The 17479-nt window shown below is 35.5% G+C and overlaps 1 protein-coding gene across 18 annotated transcripts in view; it reads left to right on the plus strand.

The window, feature by feature from the left end:
- MYCBP2 (MYC binding protein 2) overlaps positions 1-17479 on the plus strand; it is a 177458-nt gene that overhangs the window by 23719 nt on the left and 136260 nt on the right. For all 18 annotated transcript variants that reach the window (XM_042029615.1, XM_042029618.1, XM_042029620.1 and 15 more), the window contains exons 2-7: positions 862-937; positions 8728-8943; positions 13619-13772; positions 15112-15308; positions 15528-15770; positions 16024-16095. In XM_042029615.1, the coding sequence (XP_041885549.1) occupies positions 862-937; positions 8728-8943; positions 13619-13772; positions 15112-15308; positions 15528-15770; positions 16024-16095 (958 nt within the window). The remainder of the gene's footprint in view (positions 1-861; positions 938-8727; positions 8944-13618; positions 13773-15111; positions 15309-15527; positions 15771-16023; positions 16096-17479) is intronic.

Consider the following 17479-nt stretch of genomic DNA (forward strand, 5'->3'; position numbering starts at 1 on the left):
TACAGAGGAATGTTAGTAGTTGTTGCTTGAAGTCCTATTGTAAGATGAGCTGTATGCTGCACAGCTAACATATGCCTTTTTTCTTTTTTTTGGAGGATTTATAAACTGAAAAAACAGTAGGTTAAGAAACATGCATTTCAGAGTAATCTCGGTGATGGTGACAGAACAAGTGTATGCGCATATGGTGTCTTTTTTTTTCTGAGTAGTAATATGGAGGAGCAAAACTGTGGTAGGAATGAGGTGTGGGCAGAAGAGGATTAAAAGAGCTTAGAGAAGTGTGTGTGTTAGCTAGATCTGTAATGTAAAGGGATGGACATTAAGTCTATAAAGTGAGGGTGGGAAAAGTCCAAACAAAAGGTAAAGAAGCTGCAGTTTCTTCCATCAACTGAATTTTCTGCCGAATTACATATTTTTAAAGCTTACTTTTTGTCTTGGAAGGCTTGAATCTTTGTGTGGTAAAGACTTCACAAAGCAATGTTCCTTACTAACAGGTTATTTTACTGAGAATTGTCAATAATTCTTGCTTCTAGCATTGCTGTGGCACTGCTTGTGCCACCGACTTGTAACAGAAACAGTAGGGTAAACCAGTAGAAAACTTAGGGGCTTCTTTCTGTCCTAGCATATAATCTGCTTAAATTGATGAGAGTAAAGGCCCATAATTCAGTGGAACATAAGGAAAGCATAACTTTTAAGTGCTTTGTATTCTGATTTATATTCTGAAATTCTACCTGTGATTGTTCCCTTTGCCTAGGAGAAAAAAGTTTGAGTGCTTCTGACATTTGTTCCCTCTGTGCTTTTTACCATGGGGTATGGAAGAAAGTTTACTCATATTGTTTTCATTGCTTTTCTTCTCTTTTTCAGAAGTAAGAAACTTTTTAGCAAGAAAAAGTTGAAAAGAAAACAGAAGACGAAATTGAAAGTAAAAACACGCAACAAGGTAGGTCTGTAACTAACCCAACAAAGTTCTGACTCAAAAATGACAGTAACTTCAGTTGAGAGAAATAAAGGAAAACACAAGTGTGAGTAACAATTTGTTTATTTAGAGGAGTTAATAGTAGACCAGTATTGTCCATTTACTGTATCCTACATGACTGTGATACCACTGTTAACCTTATTCAACTTCTTTTGCTACTAATGTTCAACAGGAAATAATATGAGCAGTGTTTTTAGTTCTTCAGTTCCTAAATCCTAAGTGTAGCTAAACATACTTGTCTTAGGGGTAAAATTTGAGATCTGTTTCTAGCCGACAGTTAGAGACTGCTGCTGCAAAGATTTGTCTGTATCAGCTAAAGGAGAAAGGGAGCATTCTGAGGACTCCAAAGTTACCTCTGAAAATTTCTCCATAATGGAAAGCGTAATAGATGATACCTAAGTGTTTCTGTTAATGTTTTCTCCCCATGTAACCCCTTCCTTCCATCACTTTAAATGCATGGGAACCATAAAGTGAACTTTAGAAAAATGTTTGCATGTCCACTCTTTAGAGAGAATAAATTTATGCAGAAGCAATGCTATTTTAAAATACTGTTGTGCTGCATTCTTTCTCTATTGGAAGCTATTATTTCTCTATTTAAGCTAGAGTCTTACTGCTGGCATGAAGGCTTGTAGTCAGTAAAGAGAAAGCTCATTTTTGGAATGGTTCTGAAGGACAGAACCACTAAAATATCCAGTGAAAACACTTTATAGTCAGTTGAACGTCCTTGTAATACAAATTCACTGTAGAACCACTTGGCCATCTTATCCCTATTTGCCAAACCTCATGTAGTTTACTGTATCTCAAGACAGACGTCTTTGGGAGGGTGAAGCAAACCCTCTATCTATTCATTTGGTATTGACTTTTTGGAGACTTACCAGATTATTCTGCTTATCTCAAGTAGTGCAGCTTCAGACTATGGTATAGAAAGAGCTTATCTTCATTTCTGTTCTTAGCACTGTACAGCAAAATATCTGTGGTCCAAACTGAATTTCTCAGCTCTTCCTTGAGTTGCTATGATATTAGAAGTTTTAGCCCTGTCCTCTTCATGACTTTTTCAGACCCACTGTCAACAAAGAAAACCAAGTTAGAAATTTGAAGAAATTTAGCAGAACGTAGTTAGTCTGTGGGTTCTATTTGGTGACAGAAACTTGTGCTTTTAAAATAAGGTGACTCTTCGGCTTTGATCATTGTTACTGTATAAGGGGACCCTTGTCTCTGTGCGTGGTGGGGCCCTAGTTTTACTGCCAGGTAAGAAGCTAAATACGGAATGGCTGTTCACAAGCTTAACAGTCAGATGTGGTTCTTAGATTCAGTTGCATTGGATAGATGGAGTTGCAGGATCCTTGGGCCAAGACAATGTGAACATACTAAAGGCTAATGCTTGTGAGTAGTTATACATATGACACTAACTGATAATCTCCTTGCCTCATCCCTATGGAAGGCTGTTCTCAAGATTTTTCTTGGGTTTAAGTCAGTTTCTACTTGAAGCATTGAGATTTACATCTTTGAAAGTCATAATGGGTTTTGCATGTCTCTTACTGATGCCATTGTTCTCAATGGTCTTTGAGGCAGACCACGTTGGTCTTCATTCTGAATGACTGAAAGGCACTCCAGCTTATTTCTGCATGATAGAAAAACTGTGTATTTCCTGAAAAATGTAGCTGAAAAAGAAAGATAAAACCAGCTTCATATCTTGAGGTTATGAAACTGACAAAGTTGAGGTGGTTTTGTTTTTGGTTTGTTATGGTAGGGTGGTTTTGGTTTTTTTTTATATACTTTTCAATGCCATCCCAATGCTTACCATGGCAGAATCAGCACAGTGTTCATTTTTGCACTGGAGTGTCTGAAAATGGATGTGTCTATTGTCAGGAAAATGTGAGCTTCCATTTGGAAGCTTTAAAATAGAGCAGATAGAAGAATCTTTCACTATTGGACATTCTGAGCAGTTGAGTTTGTGTGCATCAGTTTGTTTTTGGAAGAAACAGGGTCTTCCAGTCTGAACAGAGATGGAAGCTTTCTCTTAAAATACTTAGTGGACTCAGAGAGGGCCTTAAATCAAGAATAAGATGAAAGAACCCAAAAGTTTGTTATTTATATACTATGCTTACTTACAAACATGATTGAGTAATGGAAGAGGAAAGAACTTTAGAAGATAAGTAATTGTTGAGCAATTGGAAGAAAATTATTTCCACTATTTAAGCATTAAATATTAGAACATTTTAGGTATAAAACTAATTGGTGTTTAACACAGCCTAGAAGTTTGAGCCTAATTCTGTTTCTAAGCTGGGTCATGCTATGATCACTGGTATTTGAACTATTACTAATTTTTGGGTTTGTGGCTTAGTATCCTTTTTTTTAGATGGAGGTATAAAAGTTTTCCATGTGGTGCAGTGTATTTTGGCTTTAGAAATTCAGTGCTGACATAAGTGACTTTTATATAGAAAACAAGTATCTGATTATTAGACATGGGTGTAGCACCTTGGATTCCAGTGCCTACCTGCCTCCTTCCCTTTTTGTTTTTTCTTTTGGCAAAAAATATCACCAGGAAATTGTAAGGCTGCGAGACTTTTCTCAACTCTAAAATATTGCTGCTAACCCCCCTCTCCACTTTAGACACCCTGGATTTTTTCCCCCTTTACTGTTACCTCATGCAAGTGCTGTTTAGGACACTTGGATTGAGAGAGACTAGACAGAAACGACAGTTCACCATCTTCTGTTTTCATAATCTGATTTGAAGAATACTGAAAAATTGGGGTCCACCAAACACTTGAAATCAGTGGCATCCACCTGTTGAGTTTATGCAGAGGTTTCAAACTATGACTTTTATAGCTTTATACAAATGGAAGGAATAAAACTTTTGAGGGGGGAGGTTGATGTAGCAGACAAATTTATTGTAAGCTAATGAATAGATGTATAAAACAGATTGACCAGGATGAATATTGTCTCATTAAAAACACATGTAGCTTCTCAAATAATTTGGCATTGTTTTCAATAGCTTTTGTATTTGGTCTTTCAACCTCAAGAGTGCATCCCTTTCTAAGAGATCTTTCGACTGCCCGAAGAATTTGGTGAGCTTCTCTTCTCAGTGTTACACATGGATTAGATCAGGTGGTTATTATAACCTGACACATCTTTAACAGCAGATCAATTTTCCTCTCCTAGATTATCGTCTGTTTCCATCATATTTAAGAATAAACCACTACTATAGTCATCTGATTCAAGTGGAAGAAAACAAATAGGTCAGAAAATAAGCTAGGTATGGGTTTGATCTTTAGGGAAAAGAGTTTCTTTGTGTGAGACAAGTGTAAAGGAGACCAGAAGATTTTGGTTTTTCCCACTCCTTTCCTTGCGTGTCCTGGAACATTGCAAAAGGCTAACTGAGAAGAGTAATTAGGAGTAGGTTGCTCTTATCTTTTGAACTAAACTGGTGCTGTTTACCCTCTCCTACATAATTCATTCTTCCATTTAGCAGGGACTATGTGTTTACAAGGACAAGCCACACATCAGGCTGGGGGCATCTGCGCTTTGTTCCTCTCATAAGTTAGCGTCGCATCTTTTAGAAAATAAAAAGTAACACACAAGAAATAAAATCTTCATGTATTAAAACTGTGGTCACCAATGCTGGATATTTAAGTTTTACAATGTATGTTTCACCATGTATCTTGATTTAAGAAGATAAGATGTTTAATTTGATGTTACCAAGTGAAACAGCAAAGGTGAAGATTCAGAATGTCCCACTTTGTTACAGCTCATACTAAATCAAAAAGCGTAATTCTATTTTCCAGTCTATAGGCTCTCTTCTTTTTGAAAGCAGTAGCAATTTCATTTTCCAAGAAACCAGATGATTTGAGAGAAAAGCTAGTATAGAAGCTATCATCTTATCTTCTACTTAGACACCCTGGAAGCTGAGTTTGTAGTCATACTTAATGAGCACTTTGGATTGCGATATTCCAGTAGCCATTAAGAACAGGACATTCAGAGGCGGAGAAGGTGATTGTTGCTCTTCCCCTTATTCACAAGTGTCATGTGAATCTTTGTACTCTTAACACCGTGAAAAAAAGCTATAAGGCATTGTTTCTATCTGAAATAATGTGTGTATAGCTCAAGAGCAGTCTGTTTGGATTATTAATAATTCTAGATCTGTGCAAAATTAATAAATTGCTTTACTGAGTTCTTAGAAGTTGATTAACATTTTGGTTTAATGTTCAACTGTTTTTCTTGGCAATGTAGTAGTATTTTGTGCCAACAAGAAATGCAGTATCATTAAGAGAATTGTAAGTTAAAATAGACTTTATTAGTTTGATAAAAGAATTACTATGTGGGGTTCTGTAGGTACAGGTATTGGTTAGATTTTCTTACTGATCCACTCTACCTCAAAATCTGAGAGTCAGCAGCAAGATTGTACAGGTGGCGTGATGAGTCTTATACTATCGGGGAAGTTTTTATGACTAGGTAGAAGGTTCTCCTTAGCTGCAGAAAAGTAAACTTGCAGGTGATGATGGGATGAACTTAAATCCCAGTTTTCTTACTTGTTCGGTGTATCTAACCTCAGTGAAGTTAGGAATCTATTGTCTGGAAAGGAAAAACACTGGTTTCATATTGAAAAAAACTTGTGATGTCTGTTTTGAATACTTTCCTCTACCACCACTGAAGAAAAGAAAAAACAACAAAAAAAGCTGCTCACTGAATGAGTACTTGCATTAGAGAGACAAAGTTTTACTGTGTGTTTTTTTTTTTTTTGTCAGCTCCATTCTTGCCTTTTGTAAAGAAAATCTAAGAAAGTGATGTTTATACAACCTGCTTATATACATCCACTTTTGAACAGATGTTTGTTTTGAAGACCTAGCAACTCTAAGTATTATAGTTAAAGCCCCTTAGACTTGAGCAAATCTATCACAAATAAATCACGTCAGTGTTTTTTACCTTATGGTGAAGTTTCTGGAGGATGTTGTGCTATACTGAAGTCTGGATAGGAGATTAGTGCATATAAGTATTGGTCATACATTGCTGTAGAAAAGCAAAACACTGAGCACAGAGAGAATGTTTAAAGTGCTTACTGGTTAATAGTTGTAAAGTACTGAGAACAAGGAGTTTATTTCTGAAAATCAGTCAGCTTGTTATTAATAGGGAAGAAAACATACATTGATTTTATCTACCACTGTAATGTCTAAAATTATCTGTGCTATTTTAACAGTTTGACCAGTTTGTTTCAAATGAGACTCTATGAGCTACAGAACTTAGGTTCTTTCTGGATCAAAGACTTAGGTGAGCTGACAAGAAAGAAATTGGAATGGAAACTCTTCACAGAAGTTACAATTACAATAAGTGATATTAAGTAGATAAGTGAATCTCTATCTTCAGATAGAGATATTTCAGAGGCTCCAGATATTTTTCTCTTCCTGTAACTGTCAGTAAAAACTTCAGTAAACTAAGTTTACTAGATTTTAATCTGTGCGGTTCAACTGAGCTAGCTTTAAAGCTGAAAGCTTAAACTGTGTGTTCGCCTTAACAGGAACTGCAAAAACTCTTGGGGTAATGTGTATGGGTACTTAAGGTACAGAAGAGTTGCATTTTATAACAGTTTAGTTTTCTGGTGTCAATAAACTTCAAAGTACGTAGGACCTCATTATCAGTGGTGTCAATCCAAATTTATTTTGATACAATTTGATACTGGAATACCATGAGGTTGTACCTTGAGTTCTTGCACTGATTAATATAGTAGTATATTATAGCTTATGTTATATATATACAATATATAATATATATATTATATATATTTTAACAGGAGCTTTACTATTTCAAAGATACTAATATTGAACAAGGACTTTTCTGTCTTTTAATCCCTAATGGCGGAAGTTCCATTGAGCTAAAGAAAAAAAAAAACCCAAACTCAAGTATGTATGTAGGGAACTTTTTCCAGCTTTTTTTTCCCCCTCCTTCATTACTTTTATATTTTTGTGCTTACTGGTAACACTGATGCAGGTGAGAAAAATTAACACACTGTCTGTGTTGGATAAAACAGGTTGTGTAGTAAAGCATTGCTTCTTAATGTTCTAGTTTGCAGTAACTGTACTAATAATGGAAAGAAAGGATGGGCAAATATATACCAGTACAGTCAGAATAATATTATAGTCAAAAAAAGGAACATGTAAAATATGAAATATTTTGAAGTAATTTTGAATTTTTTTGTTATGTTTTGTAACATATAGTGGTAAAAGGTCTGACTTATAGTCTGGTGTTATTTCTGGTATTAATAAAAATGTATGTGCAGATAAAAATGGTTTTGATATACAAAATCGTGGCAAGCATATTGTAGAAAAATAAATTACCTCATTAAAATTTTATCCAGTTCACTGGTTCTCAAATTTTTTTACCTCTCCTCTGCTAGTTTAATGTTCTCTTTCCCATCACTGCTCTCAGTGATCTGTTTCAAATCACTGTAGTATGATTCACTGTATGATTTTGGTCTAGATGAATGTGGCAATGCACAATATCTATACCCTGTAAATAAAAACAAAAGACAAAAAGCCTCCACTCTCTCTGTGCACCTCCTTCCCCTGTCCCTCAATAATACAAGAAACCAAAGTGACCTTGTCAAGTTAGTTATGACCCTGACTCTGTCTGATGTAATGATGCCCCAGATTTTGCCTTGCATGGTCAAGCAAATTTGTCCTGTACTTAACCTGGGCCCTCTCTCCTTACATAGTCTTTGTGCCCCTTGTCGACAGTGAGGTGTTAGAGAATTGCTTCCTTCAATATGCCTGAAATCCAGTTTTCAAAGCCTGTGCTCAAACCAGCCTGGTCTTTGGTAGTACACAACCAAATGGGAAGAATAACTTTGCCTGGGGATTAATTGTTGTGGAGTTTTGTTTTTTCCATTCAGTCATACCTCCTCTCCCATCTTACTTTTGCAGACTGGGAGAGTAGAGAGCTGATTTTTTAAAATGTTTTTCAAAAAATGTTTATTCTTATCTTTTTTCCAAGTCCAGTGACAGCCTCATGAAGGCTCTTTTGTGTCTTGGCGAAGGCTGACAGTGATACACCAGTAGTAGGTACCAGGGTGGGCCAGGGTAGTGGTAGTTTCTCAGAACAATTTTCCAGCTCCTACTTTGTGGCTCAGGGCTTCTGAAAACAGGATAGTGTCCTGTTAAGTCATAGGCCTTGATTTCTGTTTTTAGTAATTAGTCCATTAGATTATTATCCTCAAAACTGTTATCTACAGCATCCTGACAGGAGTTTTTGAACTTGTCATCAGTTTTCATTTAACAGCAAAACAAGTGGGTTTTTAAATTTCTAGTATATGTTTAACAAACAGCTTAAATTTTCAGTATTTACCAGCAGTTTAAAGCTAACAACTAGAATAACAAGGCATGCATTTAAAAATTCGATAATAATTAAAAACCCTAAAACTGACTGTTGAGACGATAAAGCCTGAATTCTGCTGCTCTTATTGTTGTGGCACAGATTTGGACCATTCTGTAGCCTGTTCTGCTTTCATTTTCAGTCCCAGTGCTCTCATCAAGTTATGTGAGAGGTAGAGACTAAAGGTAGACGGAATCTATTGAAATTTCTTCCTCTTCTTCCTTTCTTCCCTGCCTGAAATAGAACTGGTGCTTCAACAGCAAAGTTGTCTCCAGTTTGGAAGTAATTCTGTCTGTGAAAATTAGTGAGACTGTTGAGATGATTTATATTTAGCAAAGCTTGAGACTTTACTAAACTCATAAACTAAAATTAAAACCGATCTTGTTTTTCAGACTGAAAACCTAGAGAGTACAATAACCATACCAGATATCAGATTACATAGCAATCCTTCAGCCTTTAATGTTTACTGCAATGTCCGCCATTGTGTGTTGGAGTGGCAGAAAAAGGAAGCGTCTGTGTCTTTGGCTTCAAAGAACAGTGTCCAGAGTGGGGATTCGGACAGTGATGAAGAAGAGGAATCCAAAGAGCCACCTATTAAACTCCCAAAGGCAAGTAACTGATACCACTTAGTGTGCCATGTATGTCATCTGAGGCTGTATGTTCTTTTTGGGGAATAAAGAGCAATAGTATAGGCCAGTTGCCCAAAAAATGCTGTAGTTTTATTTGTAGACAATTTAGTTCAGAATCATATGATGAATTAGGATGATCTATGTACCTGCCCAAATAAAAGTCAATTAAATGTCAGGTAGACACTCAAGTTGCACTCCTTTATAGGTGTTGGTACTTGGACATCTGCAGCCTCAAAATCTACACAAAAATGATGCAAATAAGGCAGCTCTTACATTTGTGAGGGGCTACCAGCTTGTCATGGTAAAGGATGCTTTCTTTTTCTTTACCCTCCAAAAAGAATAAGTCTTTCTGATATTGGAAATAATTTGGTGGAATGGTTGCTAAGATGTTTTGCCAAGTATGCATGTAATACAGGTAACTGTCAATTATTCTTTCCTCTTTTTGGCTTTAGTGCCCTTAGTGGCACTGACAGCTCCAGATTTTAATGCACATTAAGATTTTGATGCTATAGTTCAACAGTTAGAGTGGATTTTTTACTATTGACTACTTACGTGCTTATAGCAGGATTAGTGGTGGAAAGTCAGAAATAATCTATATAGGACTTAATGGGTTGTTTTTCTTTTTTTTTGCTAATTTTTTTTCAATTTGCTGATTCACTTGTTTTTTACTATGTATTACAAAACTATGCATTTAGTTTTGTTCATTGCTATGTTGTCAATGCTATGAATTGTGCTTTGCTTTGTTATTCTTCTCAACCTATAAAGCATAGATTAAATTCCCTTGTTTGTATTTGCTCTAAAACCAATACAAATACTGAATTTAAAAAGTGGTTGCAGCCATGGTTATGTAGAATGTTTGAATTGCTTAGAAAATTAGGATTTTATAGATGATTTTATTTAGGTGTTACTATCTGAAGGGCAAACTTGGCACTCTGGAAAATAGTGGTGGCGAATTGCAGAGAAACATAACCAAGTCAGCTAACTGAAATTTCATGACTGATGATTGCAAAATATGCAGTCAGTAGAAATAAAATCAGCATTGTTTATGAACTGCATCAGAGTCCTTGTGGATTGTATCAAAGGAATCAGCAAGTGCTTGTAGATGCTTAATTTGAAGTAAAAGGCAATGTAGCTATTATTTATAAAGAATGGAATGGCATTTTAAAGAGATGTTGAAATTAAAAGAGGTTTCAAGAAGGATGAGGTTTATCAATGATACGGACAGAACACTTGTATGTGGAAACTAAAACATTGGTATTGTGTTGGACAGTTTATCACAAAGAGACTTGGAAAAGTAGCAGAATTTTAAAAAGGTGGTGGCTTAGAAAAAATGGTAGGGAAGCTGTAGGTAACAAACTTCTCCCAAAATAGAAAATTAGAGGTTTCGTTCCATTCAGTACAGCAAGTATAAAATTGATGAAAATCAGTATGTTTTCAAACTATTCATTTTTAGTAAAGAATCTACAAAGTATCAAATTTGAGAATTTTTGGTTCAAAAATGTGTTTAGATGCTTGATACTCAGTATTTTTCATAACTGTCTAGGTAATATAAGGTTGTTTAGGTCACTTGGAGGTAACAACTGGACTTGCGTTCATACTTTTGGAAAAGGCATCTGCTTGGATCTGTCTCAGCTGTAGTAAAACTTTTAGAGACTGACTGTAAATGTTTCAGTATCCTGGATACAGGTGTCTGTCTCATAATAATGAACAATATTGTGTAGGGCTTAGTTTGTTAACTATAAAGAAGAAAGTTATTAAAGTTTCTAAGGTTTACAATATTTACAAGACAAATTTCTGATAGTAATTGTTAGTTTATTAAAAAGAATACTGATGTATTTTGAGTCTGACAGTGAGGTGAAAGATTAAAAAATGTGTGGCAAGGGTTTATGCTTTTACAGATTCTCCAGAGTTAAACTGGTGAAGTTAGTCCTTGGTGTGTTGGTGATTTTTTGTTTACAAAATTCCGTTTAATTGAGAATAAGTTGAAAACACCCTACTTTTTTGTAGCTTAGGGTGATTTCAGGTATTCTATTGAAGTATGTTTCTTTCAGATCTTAAGCTTGAGTACCTCAGGTTTGTTAGAGCTTTTATTTAGAGTGTATTTTGGAATTAGAAGTTGTCCTATACAATTTCTATAATAAGATCGAGAACAGTTGTTTTAACATTGAGACATAGAAACAATTTGCTGCTTTTCAGATACTAGCACAACAAAAAATTAGTATTTTGCTTTTGTTCAGACTGACATACTTATTTGATACCTTATTTAGTGCCTTAGCTAATGATGAGGAATTCTCTCTAAGTGGAGTAGATTCAGTTTTGTTGATAAGATTTGTAATTCTCAGAGTTAAGAGATATTTCTCACACACTTCACCCTTACCCTCCTTATTCCCCCCCCCCCCATTTTAAAGGTAACACTGAATTATGGATGATTCACAAAAGCCCTGTACTAAAAGGAACAAATACTGGATTAAAGTGATTAAGGTGGAATTAATTGACTTAAATATTCTTTGTTCCTGCACTGACATACATTTTGCTAATAAGCTTAAGCAAAAATTACAATTTTCAAGTTGTAAAAAGAAATAAAAGACAAATAATTACTTTCTTTAGAGTCTGACTTCAAAAATTCTTTTAAAATTCATTAGGAAAATGTTCCCTTGTAAGTTCTTTTTTTTGTGTGTGTATATAATGTAAGTTAATTCAGAGTAGTATGTAATTTTAAATACAGGGTCTAATGCTCACAATGCCATGAGAGGAAAGATGAAGGAAATAAAACAAGAGCGCAGATAAGACTTCAAGATGAATTAGGAGGGCTTTTAGGAGTTAGTTAGGAGTCATAATGTCTGCATCCAGGCTAGAATTTTGGGTACCTTTTGTTAAGTGGTCTTAGACTTTTGATCTAAAGTCTCAAAGGTTTTGCAAAGGGAATGGGAGAATGGCTGCCCGGAGAGCATCAGTAAGAGCAGTTAGGCTGTGACACAGAAGCTGAGGCAGCAGTGCATGTTTTGGCTCAAAAACCTTTCAGAGAGCAATGAGAACAAGCTTAAAGACTCTTTGAAAAGAGCTATTGCTTATTCTGTCTTTCAGTGCACTGTTTGGAGGAGAGAGGTAGAGAGATACATACGTGTGTATATCTACGATACACATACATGAGATATTAAGGTGAATAGATCTATTTTATGAAACCTATCCAGGCTCTTGATCTCAGATGTTTAACCCAAAACCTGTGCAGAATTGACAACATCCCAGCAGAACTATCTGTTATTGATTTCTACTGTAGTGGAAGTTCACCAAACTTTTTTTTCCACTGTTATGTTCTCTACTTTCTCTAGCTGCCTCTGTCAGCTCCTTGATGAGGTCTTCTGTCTGAAGATTGTGAAGAATAAAATAAACTCAGTTTCTCTCAAAGACACTGTAACTGAACAGAAAGGGCATTTCTAAAAATGTACTACAGTGTATTTTATTTTTTAGCCTTCAGGGTGATGGTGAGTTTTGAATCCTGGAAAAAACATCATGCCATGATTATGCTGAAATGTGTTTTCCCCCCACTCCATTGCAGATGTAAAATGTAAGGTGCAATTTTCAGGAAATTTGCTGTTGTGTTTTGAAGACTTGACTTGGTTTTGTTCTTATCTTTACTCCAAGAGTAAAATAGGTGGTAAAATAATTTCTGAAAGACTGGAATCAAATTGAATGTCAGCAAAGACAGTTACAAGGCATCCAGTAGAACTTAAAGCTGACTGCCAGAATATATATGTTTTAAGCATGAGTGGCAGTTGCATTAATGATGTTATTTATTTCACATTTCAGTCTTTTTCCTTAGATTTTACTCAGGAGAGAGTCTCTGTTAAACACTAAACATGGAGGCTCTACTCCTGACCAAAACACATAGGGAAGTTTTCAAGATACAGTTGCATATTTGTAATGAGGTAACCTTCCTCTCTTTTCTCATCTTTATTAAATGCAGAGTTTGAGAAAGAAGTGCAAGGGACCAGTCAGTAGAGAGAAGCATGACTGTAACCTCAGAATAGTCAGGAATTCTAAATGGGAAAGTTAGAGATGGCTATAACAGGGCTTTTACACGTTCTATTAGTTGGCTCCATGCATGTCTGTGATGAGTAGATATGGAGTTTTAGTGACAAGCAATTAATCTTTGTTTTTGTCACTATATAAATAATCTCAGAGGCTTTGGAGGGGAAAGTGCTAGAGCTGCCAGTATCAGCTGTCAAACATATTGTCATTCAGGTAGCGAAGCCAGGTTTCAAGACCATTCTAGTTTGGTGGCTCACATTAATGAGCAAGGAAAAAGAAGATTGTCAAATAAAGTGTGAACTGGATAGAAATTAGAAGGGCTCAAAGGCACAGTTTGCCTTTTATTGTGCAAAAAATGTTAAGTTTCCTTATTCTTTCAGGAAACTATTACTCTGCTTAGATATGCTCTTTTATGTAGTGGCTGACTTACGTGCAATATTTGCTGGTATGGTTGTATAGGTGGGTTCTTAATTTTGGTTCTCGTTTGAATTAACACTGTGTTTTATATTATAACTCTTTATATGATTAATTGTCTTGTTCCGTGAACATTGGGTTATACTTTTGTTAATGAAGATCTAAAAATATTATATTGACAGCTCTTCTTAAAAAATCTCTACTTCTCTAGATCATTGAAGTTGGATTGTGTGAAGTCTTTGAATTGATAAAGGAGACAAGATTTTCTCATCCATCCTTGTGTCTCAGGAGCCTACAAGCCCTGCTTAATGTGCTCCAAGGTCAGCAACCAGAAGGCCTTCAATCAGAGCCTCCTGAAGTCCTAGGTAATATCTCATCTGTTACTGTATTTTTATTAACATACATCTGTTACTGTGTTGGGCAGAAGAAAATGGTTCTTAGCAAGTATTTGTGAGATAGTAACATGTTTGTTCTCAACTGACTGACTTGATTCTGGAGTGTAAGCTCCTTATGTTGCTTAAGTAGTACAGTACTTCCTCAGCATTAATCTTTTCTAGAACAGGAATATTGGCATGTAAAGGTGAATATGCAGGGTTTCACTGAAACAGTAAACCTTACAGCCTTACAAATTTGGATTTACTTGTCTTACTGAAGCATAAAATACTTGGTCTTATTGGAAAGAATATAGTTCTAGGGTGAATTTCTCTTCCAATCTGCTGTTGTGATTTATAGCTTAGATATTTAATGTTGTAATTTATGTGAAGTTGCTAAGCAGAGTGTCAGAATTCTTGTTTTTATTTTCTCTGGCCATCCCAAAGCTTCCCTGAAAATTAATTTTCTTTTTAATGATATTGAAAATAAAAGTTGAACTCCTGATGCCTTTGAGAGCATGATTGACTATATCCTTTAAGTTAAAATCCCAGTATCTTTTGTTGGTTCATAGTTTTTACTGGTTTATAGAACTGCAGAGAAGTCTAGGCTGTAGCCTGTGTTGTTTAAAAATAATTCTAAAAAGTCTTTAGACTTCATGTATTTTTTCATATTTTATGACTTAACAGTATTCCATTTCCAAAGATAGTAATTTGCTACAGAAAGCTTTTATTTTGTATTGATGCATAGAGTATTAAAAAGTTACAAAGAAGACTTTTTGATTACTGCCTTAGTGGTTAGTTGTATCTGCTCTCAAGAAAATTTAGATGGATTTCTGTTCACACCTTGATTGTTACAGATGTTCACCACCAACAGTGCTTGGAAAGAGGCATATGATCAAAACAATTTTCAAGCCTTGATTTGAAATGCTCATTTCTGTGAAATGGGTTGTGCTCCAACATGGGTAATAGTCATAAAGAGTAGACGAGTTTGGTCAGGACCTACACCTTATCTCAGTGATAAGGTATACTGAATAGGCAGGTCAAATAACACTTTCTGGCCCATTTCTTGTTAATGTGTTCCACTGTGACAGGAGGACTTGTAGGTTTTCTTCTTTGGCCATGGTGATTATCTAGACTTTATGTTTTCAGGCTGTAAAGAATGAAAAGTTTAGCATAATTTAGGTTTATTTAATTAAGATGCTTTTCTGTCTGAAATTAGCTCTAAACATAATGGCTGAGGAATGTATTTTCCTAGTTTAATTTCCCATTGATAGTTAAATTATTTTGTATAATTTTGTGACTTGGCTGTGTAATGGTTGTGTTTTATCTGCAGAATCTCTGTTCCAGCTGCTTCTGGAAATAACTGTCCGTAGCACGGGAATGAATGACAGTACAGGACAGTCCTTGACAGCACTTTCCTGCGCTTGCCTCTTCAGTTTGGTGGCTGCCTGGGGAGAGACAGGAAGGACGTTGCAAGCAATCTCTGCAATCCTCACCAATAATGGCAGCCATGCTTGTCAGACTATTCAGGTCTTGCACTAAAACTTCTCTGTATCTGGGAATTTATGTAAATGAGTTCTTCTCATGAGTTCTGAGAAGATCTGCTGTTTAATTCTGTTACCTTATTTCCCCTCACTTTTTTTTGAGATGAGTAGGTATTTCTTTCTCTCTTGAGTTGGAGATAGAAAAGAAAATACAATATTTTAAAAATTGTCATCTTTTTCACTCACTATTTCTTTTACTGTTTAGGTGCCAACCATTTTAAACTCTCTTCAGCGGAGTGTACAGGCAGTTCTGGTGGGCAAAATCCAAATCCAGGACTGGTTCAGTAATGGGATAAAGAAGGCAGCCTTGATGCACAAATGGCCATTGAAAGAAATATCTGTAGATGAAGATGACCAGTGCCTACTTCAGAGTGATGGTTTTTTCCTCTATCTCTTATGTAAAGATGGACTTTACAAAATTGGCTCTGGATATAGCGGGACAGTGAGGGTAATGTGGCTGCTTCTTGTCTGATGAGTGATACTTAATATTTTAATTTAACTTTTATGATGTCCTGTTTCCATGGAGAATCTTACATAGCTTACCTAATCATCAGTTCTATTACAGTTTGTGATGATTTCTGTGACAATTTGACAGCATTTTCTGAGAATTTTCACTTCTCAATATGGTTGAAGACATTATTTAGATGTGTTGAGTTTTCACTCTAATATTTGTTAAATGATGGAAGTTTTTTGCTTTTCAGGGCCATATATACAATTCTACATCCCGCATCAAAAACAGAAAAGAAAAAAAGTCTTGGTTAGGCTATGCTCAGGTAAGTGAATACTTAAAACATAAAATGTGTGGCCCTCCTCATCCCTCATGAGTAGTTTAAGTAGACCCTGGCTTAGAGTAAGCTTACATGGATATTTTATCATTCCTTTGGCTTTCATTATAAAAATAAATTTCTTGGTACTGTCTCCTAAGTTATAGAAGATGATGGGCCTGTGATTGTACTGGCCTATAGAAAGGAGTAATGAAGTGTCCTTGCTTTGTCACTGTAAAGACTTTGGCAAAATATGAAGGTTTAGCACATCAGTTTATGAACTGTGCAGTCAATTGATGTGTGTTTCTAAGAGCATGTCAGTGGATGTAAAAAAGTGCTGTTCCAACAAATATGTAAAAAAATACTTGAGATATCTGTTTATGAAAATAAATTGACTTTAGAACATCTGCAGTAAAATAAGTAAATGCTGTTTTGGTTGGGGGAGGATTGAGCACGTGTAAACAGTAACTAGAGATAATTGTTGACTTTGTCATTGTGGACTTAACTGTACTTGGATGGTTTGGGTTTTTTAGAGTTAGTTTCTGGAATATCAACCACTTTTTCTTACACCTTTATTATTCATTATAAGAAACCCTCAAAACATACCAAAAAAATGTATTTCAGAGAACAATTAATGCACTTAATTTTTTAACCAGTGAACAATTTTTATTGTATATTTACTATTAAGTGAGTGATCTCATTGTCCCAGTGTGATTTTTAGTATACTCCTTGCCATGCTTTCGAAGTGAAATTTTGTTACAAATATATGTTCTGTCACTGCAGTTCCCGTGTGTGTATGTGTATATATATAGATATACACACACACGTGGAACCTGGTTTTATTTAATGTAAAAGCAGATCACCAAAAGGTACGCTGGCACAAAACAAATGGGCGTGGATGCATTCATTCTGGAGCCTGTTTTGCAAGTTTGGAAAGGAACAGGATTCATGTGGTTTCACTATATAGTGTTACATGTTTGGACATCCTGTACATAACTATAAATATATGTGATGCTTTTTGAGTGCTTGTACAGGTGTATGCACTCACACAGTGGCTATAGCCAAAGGCACTGCAGTTTGGACAAGTGTCATTTTGGGGCTATATTTATAGAAAGTGTGTAACTTGCACTTACAGCTGGTTATGTGTTCATAAAAGAGGGAAAATGTGTCCTTAGTGTCATTTCTCTTCAGGTGCTTGGTTAACTTAAATTAAAGTGATTTTTCTTACTTCATCATATTAGTTATTTTTAGATTGAAGCTTTTCTATCTGCTTTAATGCTCTCTGCTTACTTTATGTGGGCTTGTTTTTTCTCATTACACCAAGATTCATTTATCCAGTAGTTTTCGATGGAAGAAGGTGTGTTAGTGTGGGAGTCAGTCGTTAGTTAATATT

Source organism: Corvus kubaryi, unplaced genomic scaffold, assembly GCF_017639235.1.
Source record: "Corvus kubaryi isolate FWS band 111438036 unplaced genomic scaffold, C.kubaryi_AGA036_p1.0 37328, whole genome shotgun sequence".
In the NCBI taxonomy this organism is placed as follows: Eukaryota; Metazoa; Chordata; class Aves; order Passeriformes; family Corvidae; genus Corvus; species Corvus kubaryi.